General features: G+C 50.9%; 2 protein-coding genes across 2 annotated transcripts; one reads left to right on the forward strand and one right to left on the reverse strand.

Annotated features, from left to right (window-relative positions):
* Positions 1–561: 561 nt before the first annotated feature.
* Positions 562–13,772, forward strand: LOC119096486 (regucalcin). Its single transcript, XM_037219401.1, has 5 exons — positions 562–646; positions 8,196–8,393; positions 10,140–10,373; positions 10,619–10,837; positions 12,878–13,772. Exons 2-5 carry the CDS (start codon positions 8,237–8,239, stop codon positions 13,243–13,245), a joined length of 978 nt encoding a protein of 325 aa, XP_037075296.1. The 5' UTR covers positions 562–646; positions 8,196–8,236; the 3' UTR covers positions 13,246–13,772.
* Positions 13,773–13,910: 138 nt separating this feature from the next.
* On the reverse strand, positions 13,911–21,919 carry LOC119096485 (regulatory particle non-ATPase 6). The gene is made up of 8 exons (XM_037219400.1): positions 21,796–21,919; positions 18,685–18,789; positions 17,466–17,605; positions 16,895–17,065; positions 16,206–16,489; positions 15,365–15,488; positions 14,772–14,894; positions 13,911–14,426 (listed from the first exon to the last, which is right to left on the reverse strand). Exons 1-8 carry the CDS (start codon positions 21,878–21,880, stop codon positions 14,193–14,195), a joined length of 1,266 nt encoding a protein of 421 aa, XP_037075295.1. The 5' UTR covers positions 21,881–21,919; the 3' UTR covers positions 13,911–14,192.
* Positions 21,920–22,048: the final 129 nt, after the last annotated feature.

Genomic DNA, 22,048 nt, shown 5'->3' on the forward strand with positions numbered 1-22,048 from the left:
GACGGTTGCCACCAGCCCGGCCAGCCTGCTCGCTGCATCCGCCGCTGCGGTTCGACAGCTTGCCACCAGCCCTCGGCTAGCCTCTCCGCTGCCCGCTGCGTCCGCCGCTTAGTTCCGACAGTTGCCACCAGTCCATGGCCAGCCTGCTCGCTGAATCCGCCGCTGCGGTTCGACAGCTGCCACCAGCCCCGACCAGCCTCCTCGCTGAATCCTGCCGCTGCGGTCTGACGGTTGCCACCAGCCCCAGCCATCGGCTGACCTTGTCCCGTTCGCGCGGACAGGGTGGCAGGCCCGACGCGAGGCGGCTTGGTATCAGAGGTGCAAATTGACACAAGCGAAGCGTGTCTGCCCGACAGCGTCGGACGAGTGTGGACGTGCGTTAGAATAAAATGACCGCTGCAGAACTCCACCGCGAGCATTTAACGTGAGCTGAGCTACAGGGGCTGGCTCACAGCAGCGTACTTCCTCAGCCGCATCACCTCGACCCGGTGCATAGCGGGAGCCAGTTTTCAGCTCCGCAAGTAGACTCAAGGCTCTTGCTAAGGTCCGAAGTGCACCCAGGGGATCGGGCGCCTGTGCAGTGAGCCGGCCTGTTTCGAAGCGTTCAAGAGGCGATTTACGAGGTGTTTCCTTGGCGTTTTTGCAGGTTTGTTCTCTGTGCAAAAGCCCGTCTGTGCTTAATGGCAATTAGCAAAAAATGTCCGTCTCGCGTGCGCTCCATCACTGCTTTCGTTTCTGCGTGATTGATTGCTGCTGGCGTTATTGTTGTACGAACCCCGGACGCTCACACTCAGTCCTAGTCTGCTGGTCGACCAGAAACCCAGGAGGGAAGTTTCCTACTCAGCCGCGGCTTCAGCTCTCCCTTTTGGCCTCCCCCTCCCCCCTCCCCCATCCCACCCCACCCAAGGACATATACAAACTTGTGTAAGGACGTGGTCTGAATTCTGGGAGAAGCCCGTCTGTTGGCACATTTTGAGGGTAGAATGCGTCACTTTTACTCCTCATGTCCGCTCCCCCAGCCCACATGTCTTGCAAAATCTAAGCCCCTGCAGAAATCGAAACAGTGGCGTCTTGGAGTCACGGACGCAGCGGCAACAGTACCGTGATCCGATGAACTTCTTCAAATCATTTTTAGCGCCGTGCATAAATCCATGAGAAGGCTGTAGTCTGCTTTGTTCCGTTGGTGCTTCATTCCCTGACTTTTTAACAGTCCCCAACATTTGTTTACTGGGATTTTAAATTCTCTTCAACCTGTGCCCAGGCCGTATTTTGACATGTAAACTGTGCAGGCAGATGCCTCCTCAATGACCCAAAATGTCTACCCGCTAGTGAAATCTCGCCTCCTCAGTGCAAACAATGTTGAACGGACGAATAATTTTGGAGAGCTGAGTAGTCGTCGTATTTACTGAATGGTATAGATCAGTCAAGTAAGTAAGATTGTGCACCAGTAGAAAACTGGTGCACCAGATCTCCAAAATGCGGTATGCTGATTTAAGTGCGGTAAAAGTTTTCCATCCTCCATCCCCCCCCCCCGTCCACCCCGGCCGCGGGGCTTGCCTCCCAAGTAAGGTCCTTTGAATACCCTGAGCCTGGCCCCGCACTTTTGAAACGTTCCTACGCCTATAATTTGTGCGATGTGCAATGTTAGATCACGACTCAGGTTACAACGTCTTCAATGCGATCGAAATCCTTGAAACTTATGCAGATGCAATGTGGTTAGTGTAAGTCGCCGGCCACCTTACCGCGATTTTGATCCACCTACCTCTTGACTCAGACGCTTTCCACTTTGGGGCAGTACTGTGGGCTGGGCGATGTGATATCGTGGTGGAGAATCCGTCATGTGTGACGACCGTGACGCTTTCCGCCACAGGGATGTAGATCTGCAAAGCAGGTTCGGGGCAACAATGCGGCTAAAACTGGCCCTAAAACGCACTAAAAGCAGGCTTCTCCCCGGACTTGGCCTTCTTTGTTCTCTAAGTTACGGAGTTTGTGTCTACCCCAGCTGAATAGGACAGGGCACTCCTGATCCAATATGCTTCCTCGCTCTATCCTGGTGGGAGAATTTGTTGTCGGGCATCATTATCATCTTGTTGCACCCTGATCGTCTAACTCAGGTTTCGGTAACCGACGTAGGGTCGGTGTTACGTAGCTTTAGACGTTGTTGGACGTGTATGACTTAGGGAATAAGGTGAAAGTTTGTGTCCATGACTGCTTAAGGCTGCCACGGAACCCCCGGTAGGTAGCCGCAAGGCGGACTTCAGGATGCAGCGCAGAAATCGCGGTAGGCGTGTCAACGCCTAGTGTTGTTTTGCTGATCATTGTGGGACGATTATCACTATCGGTTTAATCGTGCGGTGTTGATGGTCAGGTTTTCTCAACTGTTCATTCAATGCTCACGTCGAAGTGGAGGTCGTCGCATTTCAACGGTTATTCCGAACACGCGAATGGTAAATTGGTCACGTTTTTGGGTGTGATTATTAAACCGGATTGTTTTAATTCTCCGATAACACGTCGTGCCAAAGATCGCTGCGAATGTAGGTTGTTGCAGCCTATAGAACTTGAAACATCGCTGAATATTGCTAAAGCATGGAGGCAATAACACAGTACTAGACCAGAGTTAGCGATACATACGAATAGTGCAATTAAAACATGCAGAATGCGACAAAATCAGAAAACACTTCAGTTAATATGGTACGAAAGCGTAGCTCCAAAAATTTGGCCAGATCCATCAGCTGCACTCAACTGAGAATCTCACCGCAGTTTGCACTTCCTTTTTTACCTGTGAAACAAATATAAGAAATGCTTAGAATTTACACGATTTGGAGCTCTCTTGCTCTCTTTTTTAAATGTTTTACACATACATACTAAGATTCCAGAAGTTTGGGAGCCAAACTCACGGCTGAGCGGCCAAATTGGACTTTTGGGGTTTCAGTGGCCCACCCAAAAGCATAGAAATGGACACCCGTGCCGGCGAGTAGCGAATAAAAAGTTTTTGACTTTAAAGATCTATCTATGAGTCCCGATAAGTAGTGGTACGACGTTACCACATGATGTGAGCTATTGTGGAATGTATGTGATAATGTAAGCTAATGATGTGATGCGGTCACCAGCATGGCTGAAGATCGCCCTCCAAAAATGATGGGGTATTACAGCTCTGCTGGGGTACACAGATCTAGGGATGTGGAGTATTAGAGCCGAGCTGAGCATAAATAGGCCGACTCCTTTCTCCCAATTTGGAACACGGTGATGCTGGATAATTTTACTTGCCCTTAGATTACAATTTTAGAAAACAAGTAGGGATTTTGCCGGTAGAACAATATCATAACGTCTCTTTTCAAGTTCCATCTAGCTTGAGCACCTTATTTGTGCAATCAGGAGCAACCCAGATTTTACTCTTGTGGACAGCACTCTTTACCAATAATTTTCTGTGCCGGGATACTTGGGTATTCTAATAAAAATGTAGTTATCAGCAGCACCGTTTTGAGCAGCTGCTGGAAGTGGATCGTTCACGATGTGATAAACCTTTCCATGGAGAAGCTGTATCAAATCACGGTACTTCTAGTACCGTGCCTGGATCCTCCTGGCTGATCCTGGGCCTTGTCGTGGTCATACGTATCAGTCAGCGGCAAATTGACCAAAAGGTGCAAGGCAGCTCTACGCAGCTTGCAGAGATGCTCCTTTACATTTTACCAGGCGCAGAGTTCCAATACTCGGCCACTTGGGTGGCAGGGATGTCGGTATTTTGTCATGCTATGACACCGCGAATTTGGGCTCACTACCTGTGGCCCCTCGCCTTGCTCAAGATCGGCCAATCAGCATCGAACTGGGCGGGCTGTCAAACCAGTATCTATGCGCCTCAGGCTTGACAAATGGGCTGAGTAGGTCAGATGTCTGGGTCGGGGTCAAAGGGCAACGGATTAGCGCCAAAGAATTGAGTGCGGGGACCGCCGAAGAGCCAGGATTCTGGTAGCATGAATTTATACTAACGTCCTGAACATCCTACTGGATGAATTGTGGAACGCTGACCAGGTGGTATTTGCACACAAGCGAGGACTGCTGTACGTGTCAGCAGGGCTATGCATGCTGACTGACCCATTTTGAAGGCAACTGAGATGCCCCTCGGCAAACAAAGGGACTTGAGTCGTACCGACCCTGCGTGGGTAAAAGGTCCACAAATATCCGAAAGCCCGTGAGGATTTAGAGAGCTCTGGGAGGTTAAATATATCCTAAGTGGCGCGTGGAATCCCTGAACACCAGGAGGGACACCTCAATGATCACAAAACTGCATGGTAGCTAGAGTCGTAGATTAGAAGATTCGTAGTCGTAGGTAGTAGATTAGTCGTAGGTAGTCGATAGTCGTAGGTAATAGATTCAGAGACCCCCCCCCCCCCCCACCATGGTCTCGAAAGGTCCCTGGGCAATGCATGTGGCCTTGGGCATTTAGTACTACTTTTGGGGCGTCCAAAGTGCCTTTTGAGTGGCCGACGGGCGCTGACAAGCCAAAAGAACTGACGGGATGGGTACGGATGGTATGAGAGCAATCAAAAGAGCCCTGAGCAGTTACAAAAAGTATTCAGGATGTCGTTAAGACAGAGGATACAGCTAGAGACCTCTTAAGCAGCCAGACAGGTCGTTCAGCGCTCAGCTGGCCGTCAGCATCCAGAGCAGCCCTTCAGTGGCCACACGAGCCTAAACAAGTAAAAGGAACGTCCCACCTTTTTACACTTTTCACTCATTGTTAGATCAGACGCGTACGGTTTGATCAGTGATATCAGTTTTTTTCGAAAGCTCTTCTGAATAGCTAAGAATTTTGATTTGAAGTAGCCTCTCCTGCGGGAGAAATTTTATTTGACACCCTGCACACCGCCATGCAAGTAATGCATTGCATTCTGTCTTCCTTTTTACAACGTGTGTGTTCTGTGGTGTTTGCAGCACTCAAATGGGTCAAAATATTTCGTGTAATAAATGCTACGAAAGCCATCTCTTGAAACAAAACGATGTGCGAACGTGCAGCTAGTTGTGTCGCAAATTCACCGAAACGTTACGCTATGACACTGATTTTTCCCTTATGAGGTTTACCGCAGCGGCCTCTTTTCGAGGCGTACTTTGGCTTTGTAATGGGGAGTGTCACACTGGTCCATAGTGACGTACTGGTTCAACCAGTGCGATTCTCGGTAACGGACCTTGCCGCCGCTGAGCCAATCACACACGTTGTTTTATTCGCACCGGTTGGCCCGCGCGGCGGTTGTGATAGGCAACAGGTGGTCGCGACTGCGAGGAAGAAGTGTAGTGCTTGTTACTAAGCATCGACAGCGCCATTTGGGCTCAAAGTCATCAAAATTGATATCCCTGTTATGTCTTGACGGTGCTGCAGCAGCACCACCCAGTGCTTTTATTCGACCTAACTGGTTCTGAGGTTTCACTGGAAATGTTTTTGAAGTATGCTCCAAAGGTGGGACACTCCATCTAAAGGGACCCCTGAGCGGCCAAAGGGTCGCTGAGACTGAGAAGGCATAGAGCCTTAGGGGTTTACTAGGAACCCTGAGCGTCAAAAGGGCACCTGACCTTTCATAATAGCCTAGCCACTGCTAGCCGGAATGGCTCTCGGGCGGTAGGAGTGGCCCTCTGAGTGGCCAAAACGGCCATGAGCAGCTAACAGGACCCCGGTTGTGAAGAGTCTTGAGGATGCACTAAATGGCTCTGGTGACCAAACGCACCGTCGAGTGGCCGGTGCTCCTCGGCGCTCAGAGGAACACTCAGATGACCAGTAGGGCCTCTGAACGATCAGAGGTACCCATGTGTGAATGGGGGGACCCCGGACGGCCAGTGAAGTGCCTGAGCAGGCAAACTGAAACGCCGTCGGCCAGGGGCTCCTCAATGGTCAGAAGGGTACTCTGTGGGCAGAAGGTCCCTGAGCAGCAAAACGGGCCGTGATCGGCCCTGAGTGCACTGAGTTTCCTGAGCGATTGATGCGACTCCTGAGTGGCCAAAGAACCCCGAGTAGTTTGAGGTCCTCGAGCGTCCTGTGCGGACTTCGAAAGGCCAAAGGGATCCTAGCTGAATGGGGTCTTAAGCCACCAGATTCCCCCTGGTGGCCAAGAAATCCTCACTGGATGGCCAGTGGGTGCGTGGGTATTGTCTGAACATTTTTGTTTTTTTACTTTGGCAAAGAAACTCTTCTCTCTCTTTACCCATGTGCCTTTCTCGGTCAGCAGCCGAAGGGTGTTTTGTCCCATTTCGGGAACTCACTGGCTACCGTTCTCGTGGCAAGGGGGTCGGGGTCACCTGGGCGATTTGGTAGCCATCATAGCGATGCATCATACATCGGTTCGCTCCCTTGCGTGGGAAACACTGAGCGGTGTAGTCCGCTCCCTTGCGTGGGAAACACTGAGTGGTGCAGTCCGCTCCCTTGCGTGGGAAACACTGAGTGGTGCAGTCCGCTCCCTTGCAAACCGTTTGCAATATGCATTGCATTTGCGATGCTGAATTACGATGAAAAATGTATGGGCCCCAAAAGCAGCTTATGTGAAAGTTTTTTAGGTGTGCATTTGGTACCAGTAGATTAAAAATTGAATGCTCTATTTCACTTCGGTGGGGCATTAACAATGTAACGTCCTTTTCTGCAATGCTGGGCACTTTCAGGCCAAACAGCGCAATAAAATGCTAGCCACTTGGTGAACTAACCACTCAAAAAGCAGACTAATCCATCATTCTGCCTACTTTCCAATAAGTTCAGCAGAAAGCTTGTTGTATTCTGTTTCATATTCCAGTCGGGCATTTTCGCTTTCTTCTTGTACCTTTACTTAATTTGATTATTATAATGGCATCGTGCTGGCTAATTTGGGTTGCCGCATGTCGTTTAGGCCATAAATCTCCAGCTTACCAAGGTTCGAGGCATACTTGAACTTAATAAAGTAAGATAATATTTTATTTATGAATTTTTGGAGACTGCACAGTCCTGCGAACTGAGCGGTGCAGTTAGCCCCGGCTCCGCGCAGGGGCCCTCGCTAACGCCAACAGATCCCTTCCCGGCGCACGCGGTCCCATAATTGGCACAGCCGAAACGGGGCCTGAGGGCCGTTTGTAATGTGACGTTGTTTGGCACTGGGGCTCTGTAACTGATGTAGGGTTTTTCCATTACCCAAATGAGAACTTTCTTTGGTCATTTATCATATTTACTGTCATTGACAGCGGGCCCGACCAACGCTACATGCGCTCTGACCCTCGGGGTGATCTCCCTATCCTATTCATAAAATGGGCTCCTTGACAACATAAGATCCTGTTTTGCACTGTGGACTCCTTGAACGAGACGGAGACCATGTCTTGTATACACTGACTTCAAAAGTATTTAGTTTGCCTATTATGTTATACATATATTGATTCACTATTTTCATATATTTGCCATGCATTTATTTTTTGTAATCAGCTCAATTTAACGTGTCGTTCCATTCCCCATGTGACACAACCCCGACATTTCGTTGTTTGGGCCAAAAACCACGTTGCTTGTGAAGGGAGGGATGGGGCTGGGCTGGGCGTCACCAAAGCGCAACAACGGGGGAGGGTTTTGGATAACGTCACGTTAAGCTCAAGTGTGGTTGCAAATTGGTGAAGCATCACAAGGAGCTGGGTAAGTGGGAGCTGTGGGTGTGTGTTCTCACTCTCATTTCTCAGTGGGAGCTGGGTTCTCAGTTCCCAATCTCATGTTCTCGGTGGGAGCTGGGTAAGGGACACTCCCGCCTAGTCTTAGCAGTGCTTAGCCGGAGATTAAGGGTTTCAAGATGGCCGAAAAGGCGTGACGTGTTTTGCTGACAGCGTCTGATGCAGGCCATCAACAATGGGCGCCGAATGTTGACGTGTTCCTTGATATCATTGCGTTCGTAAGGTCTGAGTTAAGTCGGTGAAGATTGAGAAAATATCTTCCAAGTAGCATGTGGGGGAAGTTTGGGCTAGACTTGAGCTCTTAGCGTGTTGAAAATGTCTGAGTGTGGATTGGTGCTCTGCGGCAAGAAGTCGATTGGGGGGACATCTATTGCTGGCAAGTTTTCATGCGATGCAAGTTTAGTTTGTTTTACAGTGCAGCATTTATAGCGTTACCTGTTTGATGCATACTGATATCGTAAGTGTAAGCACGGAGTTTGGTTTCTTTTTGTCCTGACTGCTGCTCTCATTCTGACATTTTGTTCGGCTAACCTCAGGTCCGCAACCCAAACATCCGTGATTGGTCGGTCAGCCAGCCATGGTGAAGATCGAGCGGATCTCTGTCGGCGCGCAACGGTGTGGAGAGGGTCCGCACTGGCTCGAGGACACCCAGTCGCTCGTCTACGTCGACATAGTCGGCCAGAACATCCTACGGTGGGACGAACGGCTTCAGAAGGAGACCAAGATTCAAATAGGTGCGTCTACACTCCGTCGGTGGCACGCCTGGTTTGCCTCACCCTTAGAGTGACGCTGGCCGCGAGCGTTCCCAGCCGGCGCGGCATCGGCGCGCCGGCTGCTGCCGCGCGCTCTCCAAAACACGACCTGGCACGAATGCATCGCAGGCTCGGACCACTGTTTGAAACGATGCCACGATGTTGATGTATGCGCACACATCATCACGCATAAAAGCGCGGCACGTAATGGTCGGTCAAATTACCCGACCACTTCGAGCTGTTAGGCAGCTGCCGCTCCACACTGGCTGCTTGCTTTGGGCGCCGACTGCCTTCGCTTCTGAACTGGAAAGTTTGGCAGTCTATGGCTACCGTTGCCACCGCCGGCGGTCGGAAGCAGACGGCAGCGATGAGCCAACTCTCGGCCAGGTGTCCACCAGTGGTAGGTGCCGCGGGGTAGTCACGGTATCTCAGGAGCGCAAGTACTGAAGGCTGCCGGCAGCGTGCGACGCGGCTCGAAAGAACAACACAAGGGAAGCAGTCACTTTTGTCAGGAACGCGGTCGGGCCGAGACTGCATCAAAACGGCCTCTGGCTGCTCTGCCGGTCCCGTCGCGCTCGCTGCGGTGCGTCCAGCTCGTCCTCGAACAAAGCCCGCTCCGGCTTTGGCCCCGCCTCTGGCGATCTGACGGACGGTGTGCCGTGTCCTTACCTGATAAAGCCATCGATACTGTCCGCTTCGTACCGATTTAATTAATGGAGTTGTACTCTCTGCGCTGATGTGGTGCTTTTTAAAGCATTGCGCGGATTATCTTGTCATGATCAGCGCCGTTACGAGAGGCAGAATCCGCCACTGGCACACATTGTAACGCACTCAGAACGGCTCGATCGTTATCGGCAACTATGTCACCATGTCAAACACGGAACACGCACACTTCTCCATCGCGGCATGGTAAGCAGCCCGCTCGCAGCTGCGGTAGGACTGATAAGCTCGTTCCCTGACCTCCTGCGAGCCGATGTGCTAACACAGGTCGCCTGCTAGCGGTCTTCTCAGGCTGGCGGTCCGTCCAGTGTCCACCTCGCGAACTGGTGAGGAATTGCGGCATTTTAACACCGTGGCATTTGTACGCTTTTCTGGTACAGAATGGTAGCAGGCCAGACTACAGTCATTAAACTTGGATCTGGGCGTAATAACCCAATCTGTGTGGTAACGCCATGAGAAAATCTTTATTTGATAATTTGATTCCGGCGGCCTCACTGTCGATGGCATTATCAATAGAGGCTGGACACGGGCCTGGCGTTTAGTAACGACCCCTTAGCTCAGCTGATCCGACCGTCTAGATATAAGACTTCACGGGCTCAGCGTGCGGCCAGTGACTGCGGCAAACTGCAGTCAAGCATCAGCGGCGCCGTCCCGCCCAGTTTTCGAAGGACTGGCTGCGCTCGACACACGAGGACAGCTATCAAGCATCAGCGGCGTCGTCCCGCCCAGTTTTCAAGGGACTCGGGCTGCGCTCGACATACGAGGGCAGCTGTAGCTGGCAGCCGTGAAACGTGCAGCTAATGCGTGTTGAGACTGCCTTCAGTATGTGTGTGTGTGGGTGTGCGTGTGCGTGTGCGTGTGCGTGTGCGTGTGCGTGTGGGTGTGCGTGTGCGTGTGCGTGAGCGTGAGCGTGGGCGTGGGCGTGGGCGTGGGCGTGGGCGTGGGCGTGGGCGTGGGCATGGGTGTTGTTGGACGTGCCTGCCCTATATTGTGGCCTTTGCCCGGCAGAGTCTGACACACCTTCACGCAGCCCGATCGCCGGCTTCACCACCCTGGTAGTGCCCATACAGGGCCAGGCGGACACCTACGTCATCGCCAGGGGCAACAGCTTGGCCACCCTGCAATGGGACGGCTGTTCGCAGGCGCGCACCGTCCGGGAGTTTGTCCGTGTCGAACAGGACCTGTCGTTCCCAACGCGCTTCAACGACGGCAAATGCGATCCGCAGGGAAATCTGTGGGCAGGTGAGACGTCTTTGCAATGTAGGATACACGCACGAGGCGTGGAGGGAGCGGCTTGGCGGGGGGAAAGGCAGTTTGGTATCCCTCCTCGCGTTATTTAATGTACGACAATGGTTGTATTTGGATTTATGTTCACTCACCGGAGATGCGGTGAATCTCAAGAGATCGTCAGTAACTCACATCGTTCCTCAGGGCTGGATGGGCTCGTCTAGACGTGTGATTGAGGCGTGCTTACCCTCGGCTGCCAGGAACGATGGGTTCGGAGACTGCGCCCGGTGTCTTGGCGCCAGGGGTGGGCTCAATCTACTCGTTCAGCTCCCGCGACGGCAGCGCCACCAAGCGGTACGGCGACATCACTTTATCCAACGGGATGGCCTGGAGCGCAGACGGCTCGCGCTTCTTCTTCATCGACACTACCGCGATGAGCGTGGACGTGTTCGACTACGATATGAACAACACAGCTATCAGTAAGTCATGCGTGGCAATCGCACACGCTTGGTCCTCGCCCAGTCCCTTCACGGCGTGGGAGATGCATTAATGCGTTTCATTCACTTTTCCGACGCCGTTCCGCGTGCAATGCGTTGAGAAAATCCTTCAAGAGGCTGTAGCTACTAGATGGGTCCTTGGGATATACAAGCACGCTGAAACCTTAGGTTTCTCTGGTTTTGAGGCGACTTGTTTGAACAAGAAACAAAAGGTTGAAACTGCGTTGGATTAACTTATGCATTAATACTTACTCGAAAGAGAGTCGGGACGCTTTAAAAAGACACGCACGTGACACTTTTGAAACAAAAATAGTGACGAGCAAGGTCATAAATGGGCTTGTCTAAATGTCAGCGAAAGGGTACTTCTGCAGTTCGTTGACCAGTCCAGTCACCCTTTGGACTGACCTTTGCAACCAGCTTTGACATTTATAATTGAAATATCAACCGGTTTTTAGCACAAGGCAACACAATGCCCTAGAAATCATGATGTAACGTTTTTAAAGCACTTGCATGTTACTATTTGATCGAAATTGGTTCCTTGGTGATAATGCGACATCACCAGAATTAAATTCCCAATTTGATTGACATCGGGAACACACAATGTGCGAGGAGCCAAAAGCCCACACAAGGTGAGAATACGGAACCAACCCCGTGTGGTATAAAAGAGAACAGAAAATGACGCGACAATGGGGGGGAGGGGATAGCAAGATTGTGAGTGGATCTATGCAGCCGGTAACGTGCATTCAAGCACAAGCTATGGGCCTGCCAGTTTCGTATCTTTTATCTTTTAAAAAAAAAATGATGGAGACCGACGGCAAGTGTGGTGGACTGCGACTGCAGGGAAACCAACTGCCTGGTTTAGTGTGAATTTGCCTTTGGACGGCAGCAATGCCCAGCTATGCGGCAATTTTGACGGCAGCAATGCCCAGATCACGAGACGTTCTAAACGCGATGTCGAACTGACGGCGACGCCAGCAGTCGACCTGAGACACACAGTGGTCCCGTAAACGAAGGCTTGTGAGTGGTTGCCAGGTTGTCAGAAATGCTTGGTAAGACTTGAAAGGCGTCAAACCGTGGCGAAATGTGTGACGTCATTAACTCAACCAGAACTTTGCGCAGTTATGGCGCCAAAGACACAACGAGCTGAGTACAGTGTAATCGTCTGCACTCATTTCAAGCAGATTGCCACAGTGATTAGCAAGAGTGCGGTCACTTGGTCAGAATTCGTAACAAGCTGCCATACACGGGGAGGCGCCACGGACTTCGAGTCAAGGTGGGTGTGCTTCGTCAGAGGGCCTTCTCACAGGGGGGGTTCCGACACTCTTGTCTTCCTGCCTTCGTCAGAAGGGGGGGGGGGTGAACTGTCCCCTCCGCCCCCCCCCCCTTGTTGCGCCGTCCCTGCTGTCATACATCATGACACCGTGGTCACAATGAACAATGCCGCCTCGCTATTATATTGAATGCTTTTCAGCTTGGGCGGGGATTTTTTTACTGATTCAGTGGAATGTCTGTGGACGCTGCCTAGTCGCCGTAGACGGGTACGTTTGCTCGATTGCGTCACTGATGGGCTGGGCTGTTGTTGGGAGGGTGCTATGAATTGAAGACGTCTAAAAGCAACGCAGGTGAGCTGAAATTATACACTCTAAGAACGTGACCTTGCATTCAGGACACGCTAACGCTTGTGAACGCCGTAACTAACGCTAACGCGGTAACGCAAGTGTGACTCTGGTCAAGTTGCGGAGGCTTGTGCCAGTCTGGCAATATTGCTAATACGCTGTGTTAACGCAGTTAATGCCGCCCTTTTTGAAGCCGTCTCAAACGCCGCGCGTCGTGGTCCAACCAGTAAAACACATCTGCGATTTCTGGGGTGAGCCGCGTCCAATGTATGACGTCACACTCGTCAGGAAGCCCTCGTAGGGTGTGTGACGTGCCATTCGTCAGGTAACCAGCCTCGGGTGTGTGCCACTACACTCGTTAGGTAGCCCGCGTCCGGCGTTTGATCTCGCACTCCCCCCTCCCCAGGTAACCGGCGTCCCGTGTTCGACTTGGCCGCCACCCGCACGCCCGGCCTGCCGGACGGTATGACCATCGACACGCAGGGCCGCCTGTGGGTGGCGCTCTTCTTCGGCGGCACGGTGATCTGCTTGGACCCCAGCACGGGCCAGATCGTGGACCGGGTGCACATGCCGGCCACCAACATCACCTCCTGCGCGTTCGGCGGCCCCAGCTTCGACACGCTTTACGTGACCTCGGCCACGGAGGGTCTGACTCCGTGGCAGATGAAGGCCCAGCCTGACGCTGGCGCCACTTTCAAGGTCACTGGACTGGGAGCACGAGGATTGCCCGGCGTTAGCTGGCGCGTGGACCACGAGGCGCTGCGCACGCTGTGATGCAGTCCACCCGGGCCTTGCATGCGCGGCTCGTAGTGGTCGCTCAGACTCCGGCGTTGCATAGATCACGGCGCCAGCTAAAATTTTGCAGGTTTTGAACAGCCCGCGACATTCTGGGTAGCATCGGCAGAGCGCGGTTTGCATGCCAGCGCGCTTGGATGTAGAAGCGTGGTAAGTGTGGCACGTGGCACATTAGCGACGCCACACAGTGGCGTTCTAGAGTTAAGTGTGCACGAATATAAACTCTGTCACCAAGACGGTTTTTCTTTTTAGGACGTGCTCGGAAGTTTCAAATGGCAGCCATACATGCACAGGCTGGACGTAATAAACTGTATTATCTGCTTTGCACTATCATATGGGGATTATCACCATTACTTACACACAACTGCCGCGAGAACATTTCGTGCCGCAGCACGGATGCGTTCAAGACGCAGCCATTTCTTTTGTTGCATTCGGTACGAAGCGACTGCAATGAGGCAACTCGGCCCGAAACCTGCCCTCGTTTTTGGTAACATCCATAGCTCACCAACAGGAGCACCATCCCACCGACAACCGGGCGGTCATCGTATCACCGAAGCCCCTCGACCCACTTGGTCAATGATCAAGACTCAGGAGGCCCTTTCCATCCGGTCTCGGACCAGAAAGTTGCCAAGGACAAGCCCATCCCGGACCGAGAATTTCTTCCTTTATTACAAGCACGAGTCATTCACATAAGTTAATGTAGAGTTGGCTGAGGTGACATGTCCGTCTGTGTCCGTTGCGCTGAAATGATGGCGTGATTTTTCGGCTTCCTGCTGCGTGGATGACATCACTGTAGCCCGGCGGCGGCGGCGACCGAGAAAGACGTCCCCGCGGCCGCCGGCCGGGCAACACGGACCGTATCATATATCACACATTTACAAGTCAGTCAGGCGGCTTCCGCAGGAGCCACCAGGTTGTACGCGAGCCTACGTCAGCTTCTTCGCCCGCTGGAACAGCGTGTCCACCACCTTGCCCATGCTATGCATGGTCTCCAGCGCCGTGTCGTAGGTGTCGTCCTTGCGCGCCTCGTCAAACACCACGAGCACGTCGTCATTCTGGTCCAGGATACCGCCGAACTTGGCGTCCAGGATCATCTGCGAGAGCTTGCGCTCCACCTGGTCCTGCGAGAGCTTGATGGTCTGCGCGATGTAGCCCACCTGCCGGCGCCGGTCGGCCGGTCAGCCCGGTAAGCGGAGCGCACGGCATGCACCCCGAGCCGGCGGCCGGCCGGCTCGGGTCACGATCACCAAAGTCGAACAATCACCTTGTTTCATCTATCAAAAGTGTTCATCGTGCACCATAGTCGAACCGGCACCTTAGGCAGATTCCAACAGGCATTTGAGATGAGGAGCAAGTATTCGTGCACACTTCAGCTCCGCCTGGCTGCACGGGGCCCGAGCACCGCTGAGGGCATGCCGAGGTGGACAGCCCGCTCTGAGGCCGGGTACAGGCCCGGCGGCGCCGGTGCACCGCCGACAGGTGCGCGGGCCACGCGACATACCTTGTACACGCGAGTAGGGCTCGATTATCCTGCACAGGTTCTGCTCCAGCATGGTGTCGTACAGCGTGTTCAGGTGCGCCTTGATGATGGGGTCGCCCGCCAGCTCGCGGCTGTACTCGGACAGTCCCTGCCGGGCGGCGCACGCCCGTCACCACCGCGGCGACCCACCGAGACGAGCATCGACACCACCGATACCCAGCGCAGGGGATGGACCACGCTAAAACATGCAACTGCCACATAATACTTACTTGTCAAGTGCAGAGGGTGGGCCAGACAAAACCTTGCAACCTTCACAGAATGTTCACCAGCTAGAGGCCTGTCAACGTGTTGGGTATTTTGGGAGCGGAAGGGGGCGGGGGCGGGTGGTGGGGGGAGGGGTCCGGCTGCCACAACTTGATGTATGGCATGACGGTCACGTCTGCGACAACAGACACGGAATCTGCTTAATAGCGAAATCACGCACGCACCACATTTTCTATGCCGAGACTGAGGTGCCACGCACCATCCACATACACACTCAAAACCCAGTTGTCCCCGCACGTCGCGCTGCCGGCCCCTGTCGCCGTGAGAAAAGGCGGCCACTGAAGAAGAGCGTACCTTCTGAAAGTCCGCCAACGACCGCTTGTGACTGGCCTGTGCCACCGCCTTCATGGCGTCGATCTCCCTGCCGGCGTACTTGAGCGCCAGCTTGCCGCTGACGATGCCGTTAACGTCCTCCGGCCTGCGGGCAGCGGCCGAACGTTAGCTTACGACAGCGCTCACCAGGCAGCGCTGACCGGGTTCTGCCCCGTCGCAGGCGACGATTCGGAAACAATGGTGCTGTTCAACCCACAGAACGAGTGCCGGGACGTGCACATGCCTCGCAATATTTGACGGGCCACAACAGCGAGCTACCATCTGTTATTTCCTGATATCTTGTACAGGTGCCAATGCCATAGATTTTTCATTTTTGATGGCCTGCACACATCACTCACAAAAAGGAAAAGTTTAACTGTTGATGTTGAAACGTTTTCCCTGTCGTTTTAAAGTGAAATGTACTCTCACGTTATGGTCACAAAGGTAATGGCCCACTCATGTTTTACCAAATTCAATAAAATCGTGATGTTGTCATTACTGACAACTTAACCAAGAAAGGGGCCAAACTGATCGTCGATAACATCATATCTCGCGGACATCTGGAGATAACCTAACTCAGATTTAACTGCAAAACATGACTTCTATTAAAATTACAATCTCAACATTATATGTGTGCATGCAACAAATTTAGGTTAACTAATTAATTGCAGCAACATGACACCTAACCCCATGCACGCAGGTCGTCGCATAGTGAGCATGAAGCCGGTAACACGATCCACAGCAGGGTGCATGCCAGAGCGACAGCCACGCGGCTTGCCTGACGGCTCCACGCTTGCGTACACCGACAACTCCCGCCACTCACGTGTTCAGCATGATCTTGGACATGAGCATGTACTTCAGCGCCAGCAGCGCCTTGCCGTCCTCCACGCTGTCATAGCCCTCGAACGCCTCGTAGAAGTACGAGTAGGCCGTCTTGAAGTCGCGCTCGTCGGCCGCGTGCAGCACGCCCGACTGCATGTCGAGCGCCGCCTGCACCTTGGGCGGCGTGTAGATGCCGTTGGCCGTGGTGCGTGCCGAGGTGAGCGCGGCGCGCGCCTTCGGCAGGTTGCTCAGCGCGTGGTACGTCTTTGACTCGAGCAGCTGGACCTGCGCGGCGGACACACCGGCGTCAGAATTGGCGCGGGGCGCGGCGGCGGTTACCGGATGTTTCGCCGGTTGTGGAGAGTAAAGCAAGGGTTTACGCGCTAGCAACGCTCAGTATAGACGTGACAGGCCATAAAGCCGGCCCTCCCCCCTCCCGCCCAAACAACGCAAGAAACTGCGCCCGCTGGCTGGTTTGTCGACCTGGCCTCCTCTAGCAGCCTTCCGTGCCTGCAATCGACGAGCCTAGTTTTCCGTTTCACCCCACTCCTCCTCGTCCCCTGCTCATGTTGCACCAGTATATCAATCCAGCAGTGTAATATTCCCGGAGTTCATCGGCAGCCCACTCCCCGCACCGCTAAAAACGTACAGCATGACGCCCCGCAACACCCACCCACTCGGCACACTGACCTCCACCAGCAGGTTTTTGTCGTCGAGCTTCTTGAGTTCCTTGAGCAGCGCCGAGCCCAGCGCGAGCGCCTCCTGGTACTGTTTGGTGTCGAAGAAGAGCGCGACGAGCCGCGCCTCCAGCGACTGGCGCAGGAACGTGCGCTTCTCGGCCTTGGCCCAGTCGATGCACTCCTGCGGCAGCGCGGGGGAGGGGGGCGTCAGCGTCGGAAGACGGAGCGCGGAGCCGGAGGACAAGGACGCCGTCCGGTTACGGCCACACCAGGCAGTGATCGCACACTCCAGGGAGACCTCCGCGGACCGTCCCGCCGTGTAACAGCACACTCCCGAAGACTTCGGCGGACCGTCTCAGGGTAACGCTGCGCGTCCGAGCCGCGATGTTTATCTCAGTGGTGCCCCCCCCCCCCCCCGCCGTACACAGTAGAAGATATTACATGTGCTACAGTGCCTTCCACGAATAACCCGATGCACACGCACATACAAGGTCGCACCAGACGTCGGCGGCAAAAGGCACCAGTACAAAAAGGCCTCGTCGCCAGGTGGTTCGGACGGTGGCCAGCGGGTGGTCACTGACCTTGCAGAGCTGCACCTCGATGCCCGTGTCGGCCTCCATGTCGAGGAACATGTCAACCAGGCCGCGCACCAGTTTGGAAGCCTTGGCTTTGCTGATTAGACCTAGGAACGGCCGCGATGCCCGTATGAGGTCGGCCAGCTCTGAAACCAGGCGAGAGCAGATATGAACCTCGACGTGCCACAGCCTACATCTTGTAAGCAGGCTCTGGTACAATGTTTCTTACAAACTTAATTTTTTAACTGGAAGTTCTTAGGAACTACTTTTGCTTTTACCTTGATACACCTAACGCATGATAATTAATACACAATAAAAGCCTGCCTGGAATATACACAACACATTTGGTTGCAAAACACATCAGCAATGTCTGCAATGAAGAATGACATTCTGTGAAGGGACAAAACCCAAAGCAATGGCAAAGCAGTTTGACATGCATCAAACCCAACGTAACTTCTCCACAACACTTATGTTTCTCCCACGTCATGAATGTATGCATTCTAAAATAAAAAACGGACATATTTGGGATTGGATTGGATTGGATTGGATTGGATTGGATTGGAAACTCTGAAAATGACAGTCAAGTCTCAGCCAGGGATATGTTTTGCCTCCTGTAATGTTCATTTAGCCCTGAGCACCATACTACATGGTGTCAACTCCCCTGTTTTGGCAGTGATCAACATATCTCATATGCATTGAAAAAATGCACTGAACACCTTATCAGATCTCCCATTTATTTGATAGCAGCATTGTCAGCAGAGAGAGAAGCTAGACTACCTGACATTTCTTCTGAAATGGTCTGTATCAAGCTCATTTAAGGGAGCCAAGTAAAAGTTGGAAAAAACATGTGACTGGTCGACCTAAGCTGCCACACAAAGCTACCATGCATCAGCTCCCGACTGCGTCTTGACACTGATAACTGTATTGCCTGAACCGCTAATGTGATTATTCACCAATGTGTCAGTGTACCAACATAAGCATGCAAGAACTAATGGCATTGAACTCAAGACCATTATGAATTTGAATGACCTTTTTTGCATCACCTTGCACCATCATCTTCACCTGAACCATCATCCAAGTGTGACCTGAGCATTCACACCATATAGACAATTGTGAGGCCTGCAGTCCAGTGTGGAGTAAAAAAGGTACAGGGACATCTGGTCATATGGGGACATATGGCACAAGTTGACAGGCAATACAGGCAAAGCCACCTAGGCATACATACCTCTGGCCTTCCCTGACTTCTGGAAGAGTTCACCCAACTGCATAATGCCCTGCTCCTTGATTCGGATGGTCTCTTCATCACTGATAGGAGGCTCTGGAGATTTCACTGGAAGTAAGCATGTGAGTGTTAATCATGGATGCATAAGACAGCACACCCTTGGATCTTGGGACTGTTGGTTTTCACTCCAAGCAACCAATGATTTGTTTATCCTCAAGGGTCCCCTATTTTGACAGCAGCAGATGTCCATGAAAAGTCCTTTTTCAATAACATCTTCTTATTTGCACCAGAAACAAATTTGACACAACCATTTAAATGACAAGCAGCAACTTGAAGATCACCATGCAAATCCTAGATGGTGGGTCATGTGCTGGGTTACACTAGCTCTGAAATGAAATGAAACATTTAGTTTGACCAGTCAATTACTTCTCAATTGGCCTAGCAAGTTGGTGGGTAAGTGGAATCTTAGCTGTTCTATGCAGGACCCTAAAGTTTACCACCATTGCACTGTCATTCACATCTGGTTCTAATCAGTTGTAGTCTCAAATGTATTTCAAAGTGGTCTGATAAAAAGTGGCATAGACAATATCTTTGCCAACATAACTTAACCAAAACATAGACCAATGAGATGCTAAATTCCAGCAAGTATATTTTACCACCAATTACCATTCATGCCATATAAGCTAGATCTGTAACTACAAAAAAAAATGTAGCAAATATCATGGGCAGCTCAATATTCATTTGTTTACAGATTACAGTGCAAAATATCACATGCTTTAAGGGACACCATTGACTGCAAAGGCCATGTTATTGCTCATGGGCAATGACACAGGCAGTTCTACACATGCACAGGGAGTTCTAACCAATGCATGTCCACTGCAGGGCTAGCTTGTACATCAATACAGGTGAACACCTATGACTGGTATAGCAGGCAGTGAAGGCCATCTACCTGCACATACAGTCATGACATTTGAACCAGTGTGCCGCCTTAGACCATGTGATACATCTGCCAAGGACAATGCTTCGAAAAACACCAAAGTAGAGAAATCAAAGCAACAGTGTAACACTATTTTGAGCTTGTGCACCAATGGCCTCATGTTTGAATATCTTTTCCCCAAATAATTTTCTTCCAACTTCCCACCTGTTTGTTTATTCTTCTGATCATCTAGTGGTTTGCAAATACAAACATATTACAGAACACATATGTTGGTAAATGTTAAGCCCATAACCACACAGGGAGCCCAGTGAGATTTCTCTCACTGCACACCTAATTTTAACAAACATTATGAGCTGCTCAGAAGGATTTTGAGGTAACTGGCAACCCAATGAAATTGGATGCATCTTATCTCACAATAACTGACAAGTACAAAAAGATTGTCACACTCCCTTTAAACAATAACCATAGTGCTTCTCCTTTCCTATTGTACCACTACCTTCTCTTGCAACTACCTTGTAATAAATACTGGATGGGCCTGCTCATGAGATATATTAGCCTAACAAGGTTTGAGAGGTTCCCCTGGTATGGCACATGTCTACTGTCTAGATATGTCAAGAATTTCAAGAACATGACACAACCATTAAGGTGTGTTGGGTCACAAATCATGCATCAAAAGGTGCTGTTCATAGTGGCCATGTCATCAGTCCCATTGCTCACACACATCAAAAAACATGTTTAATGGCAGTGCAAAGCAACTGTGATGGCAAATATGATACTGTACACATTCATTAGTACTCACATTGTACTCTATATACACAATTGAAACTTGTCTTTAGCATTATCCATACTTCAATATCTCACCAAATACTGCAGTTTTAGCATTCAAAATTTAAGCAGCAATTATGAGCAAAGGTGTGCCAGTCTGGTAGGTGTAAAAAAATTCCAACAGCACACAAATGAAGCAAACTAATAATCATGTACAAAAAAAATGTAATAGAATGCCGGCGTAACAAATTAACCAGCAAACTGAGATGATTTTGAGTTGCAGATCACAAAAACAGATTGCATTACTTGATAAAAAATATATGAAACTAATAATAAAAGCATAAATTAGAATATTGAACAAAATGAAAATAACATAACAATGAATATATGCTACAAGTAAAAAGTCAAAAACTACCATTCTGTTGCTAATAACCAACTTATGCCTACTAAATCAAAATTATACTACAGTATTACAATAGGACAGCAATATTGATACACAATACCTAAAAAATAACATGCTTAAAAACACCATAGTATGTGTGTCTTGTTTCATTAATTTCATTGGCATTCTGAAGCATGCACACATGTGACCAAAGCTCAAGTCCCTCAACACCACACTGTGGCATGGGGTAATGTTACTTTCAAGAGGTCATCATATGGGCACAAAACCAATCTGGCATTCTTGTTTATCACATCTCAGCTGAAGCATCCAAGTAAAGGCAATCTGATCTTCTAGCCCCAAAAGAAATTGCAGGACTTTGCCTGCTGTGAGTAATGCTCCATGTCAAGTTGCTAGTTGGCTATTTGACAGAAAGCAAGTCAATGAAAGGCCATGTCAACTCTAAATCACTTAAGCCATGCAAGCCATGTGATCCCTTTACCCAGTTGAACATAAAAACAAAGGTATCATGGACATGAAAGGAACAGTCTAGCATATAAAGAATCAGGCAGGGGTATGGTTGAATGCAAGGTGAAAGGGAAGTGAACAGCAGCTTACCCCACCACCACCAAGATAGGACCAAAAAAGGTCTTGCCCAGCTTTTGTACCACGCATTCTCCAAGTCAAAGGGCTGGGGCACAAGCTTGCGGTTGGGGGTGCTAGAGCTGTTTAACTGAAAGGGAACTATCCCTGGAGCCAGGTAACACAGCAGAGTGCCAGATTGCCTACCAACCATCACTCTAAAAACAATTCAACTCCTTGAAAAACATTCGTTGTCAATCAGGATAGGTTAAAGCCTGTTCATTTCTGTGCATCAAAATTTGTATTTGACATAACACTAAAAGCCGGGCAGGTATAAGGAACTGTCTGTGAAACTTGTAGACAGATTCGGCGCATGAGGTAACGTATCAAAAAGGCAAAAATGAGAGAAATACCAACTCTCAAGGGGCAAAATAGTGGACAACATACTTACCTATTTTACTGTACAGTTCAATTCCTTTGTCTTTATCTGTATGCGAAACGGCTTGCGCCCTTTCAAGCAGCGCCGCCGCAGCCATCTTCAACGACCGGAATTTACAACAGTAACGTAAGCGACAAATCTGAAGCCCGAGTGGCGCAATGTAAACTAGCCAAGTCACCGTTGAGCTAGCGCACAGCTGTTCATTACAAAATTGATGGAAAACCGCAAGATTCTTTACTTATTTTTCATTGTGGCATTTATCTTA

This window comes from Pollicipes pollicipes, unplaced genomic scaffold (assembly GCF_011947565.3).
Source record: "Pollicipes pollicipes isolate AB1234 unplaced genomic scaffold, Ppol_2.1 Scaffold_4295;HRSCAF=5057_pilon_pilon_pilon, whole genome shotgun sequence".
Taxonomy (NCBI): Eukaryota; Metazoa; Arthropoda; class Thecostraca; order Pollicipedomorpha; family Pollicipedidae; genus Pollicipes; species Pollicipes pollicipes.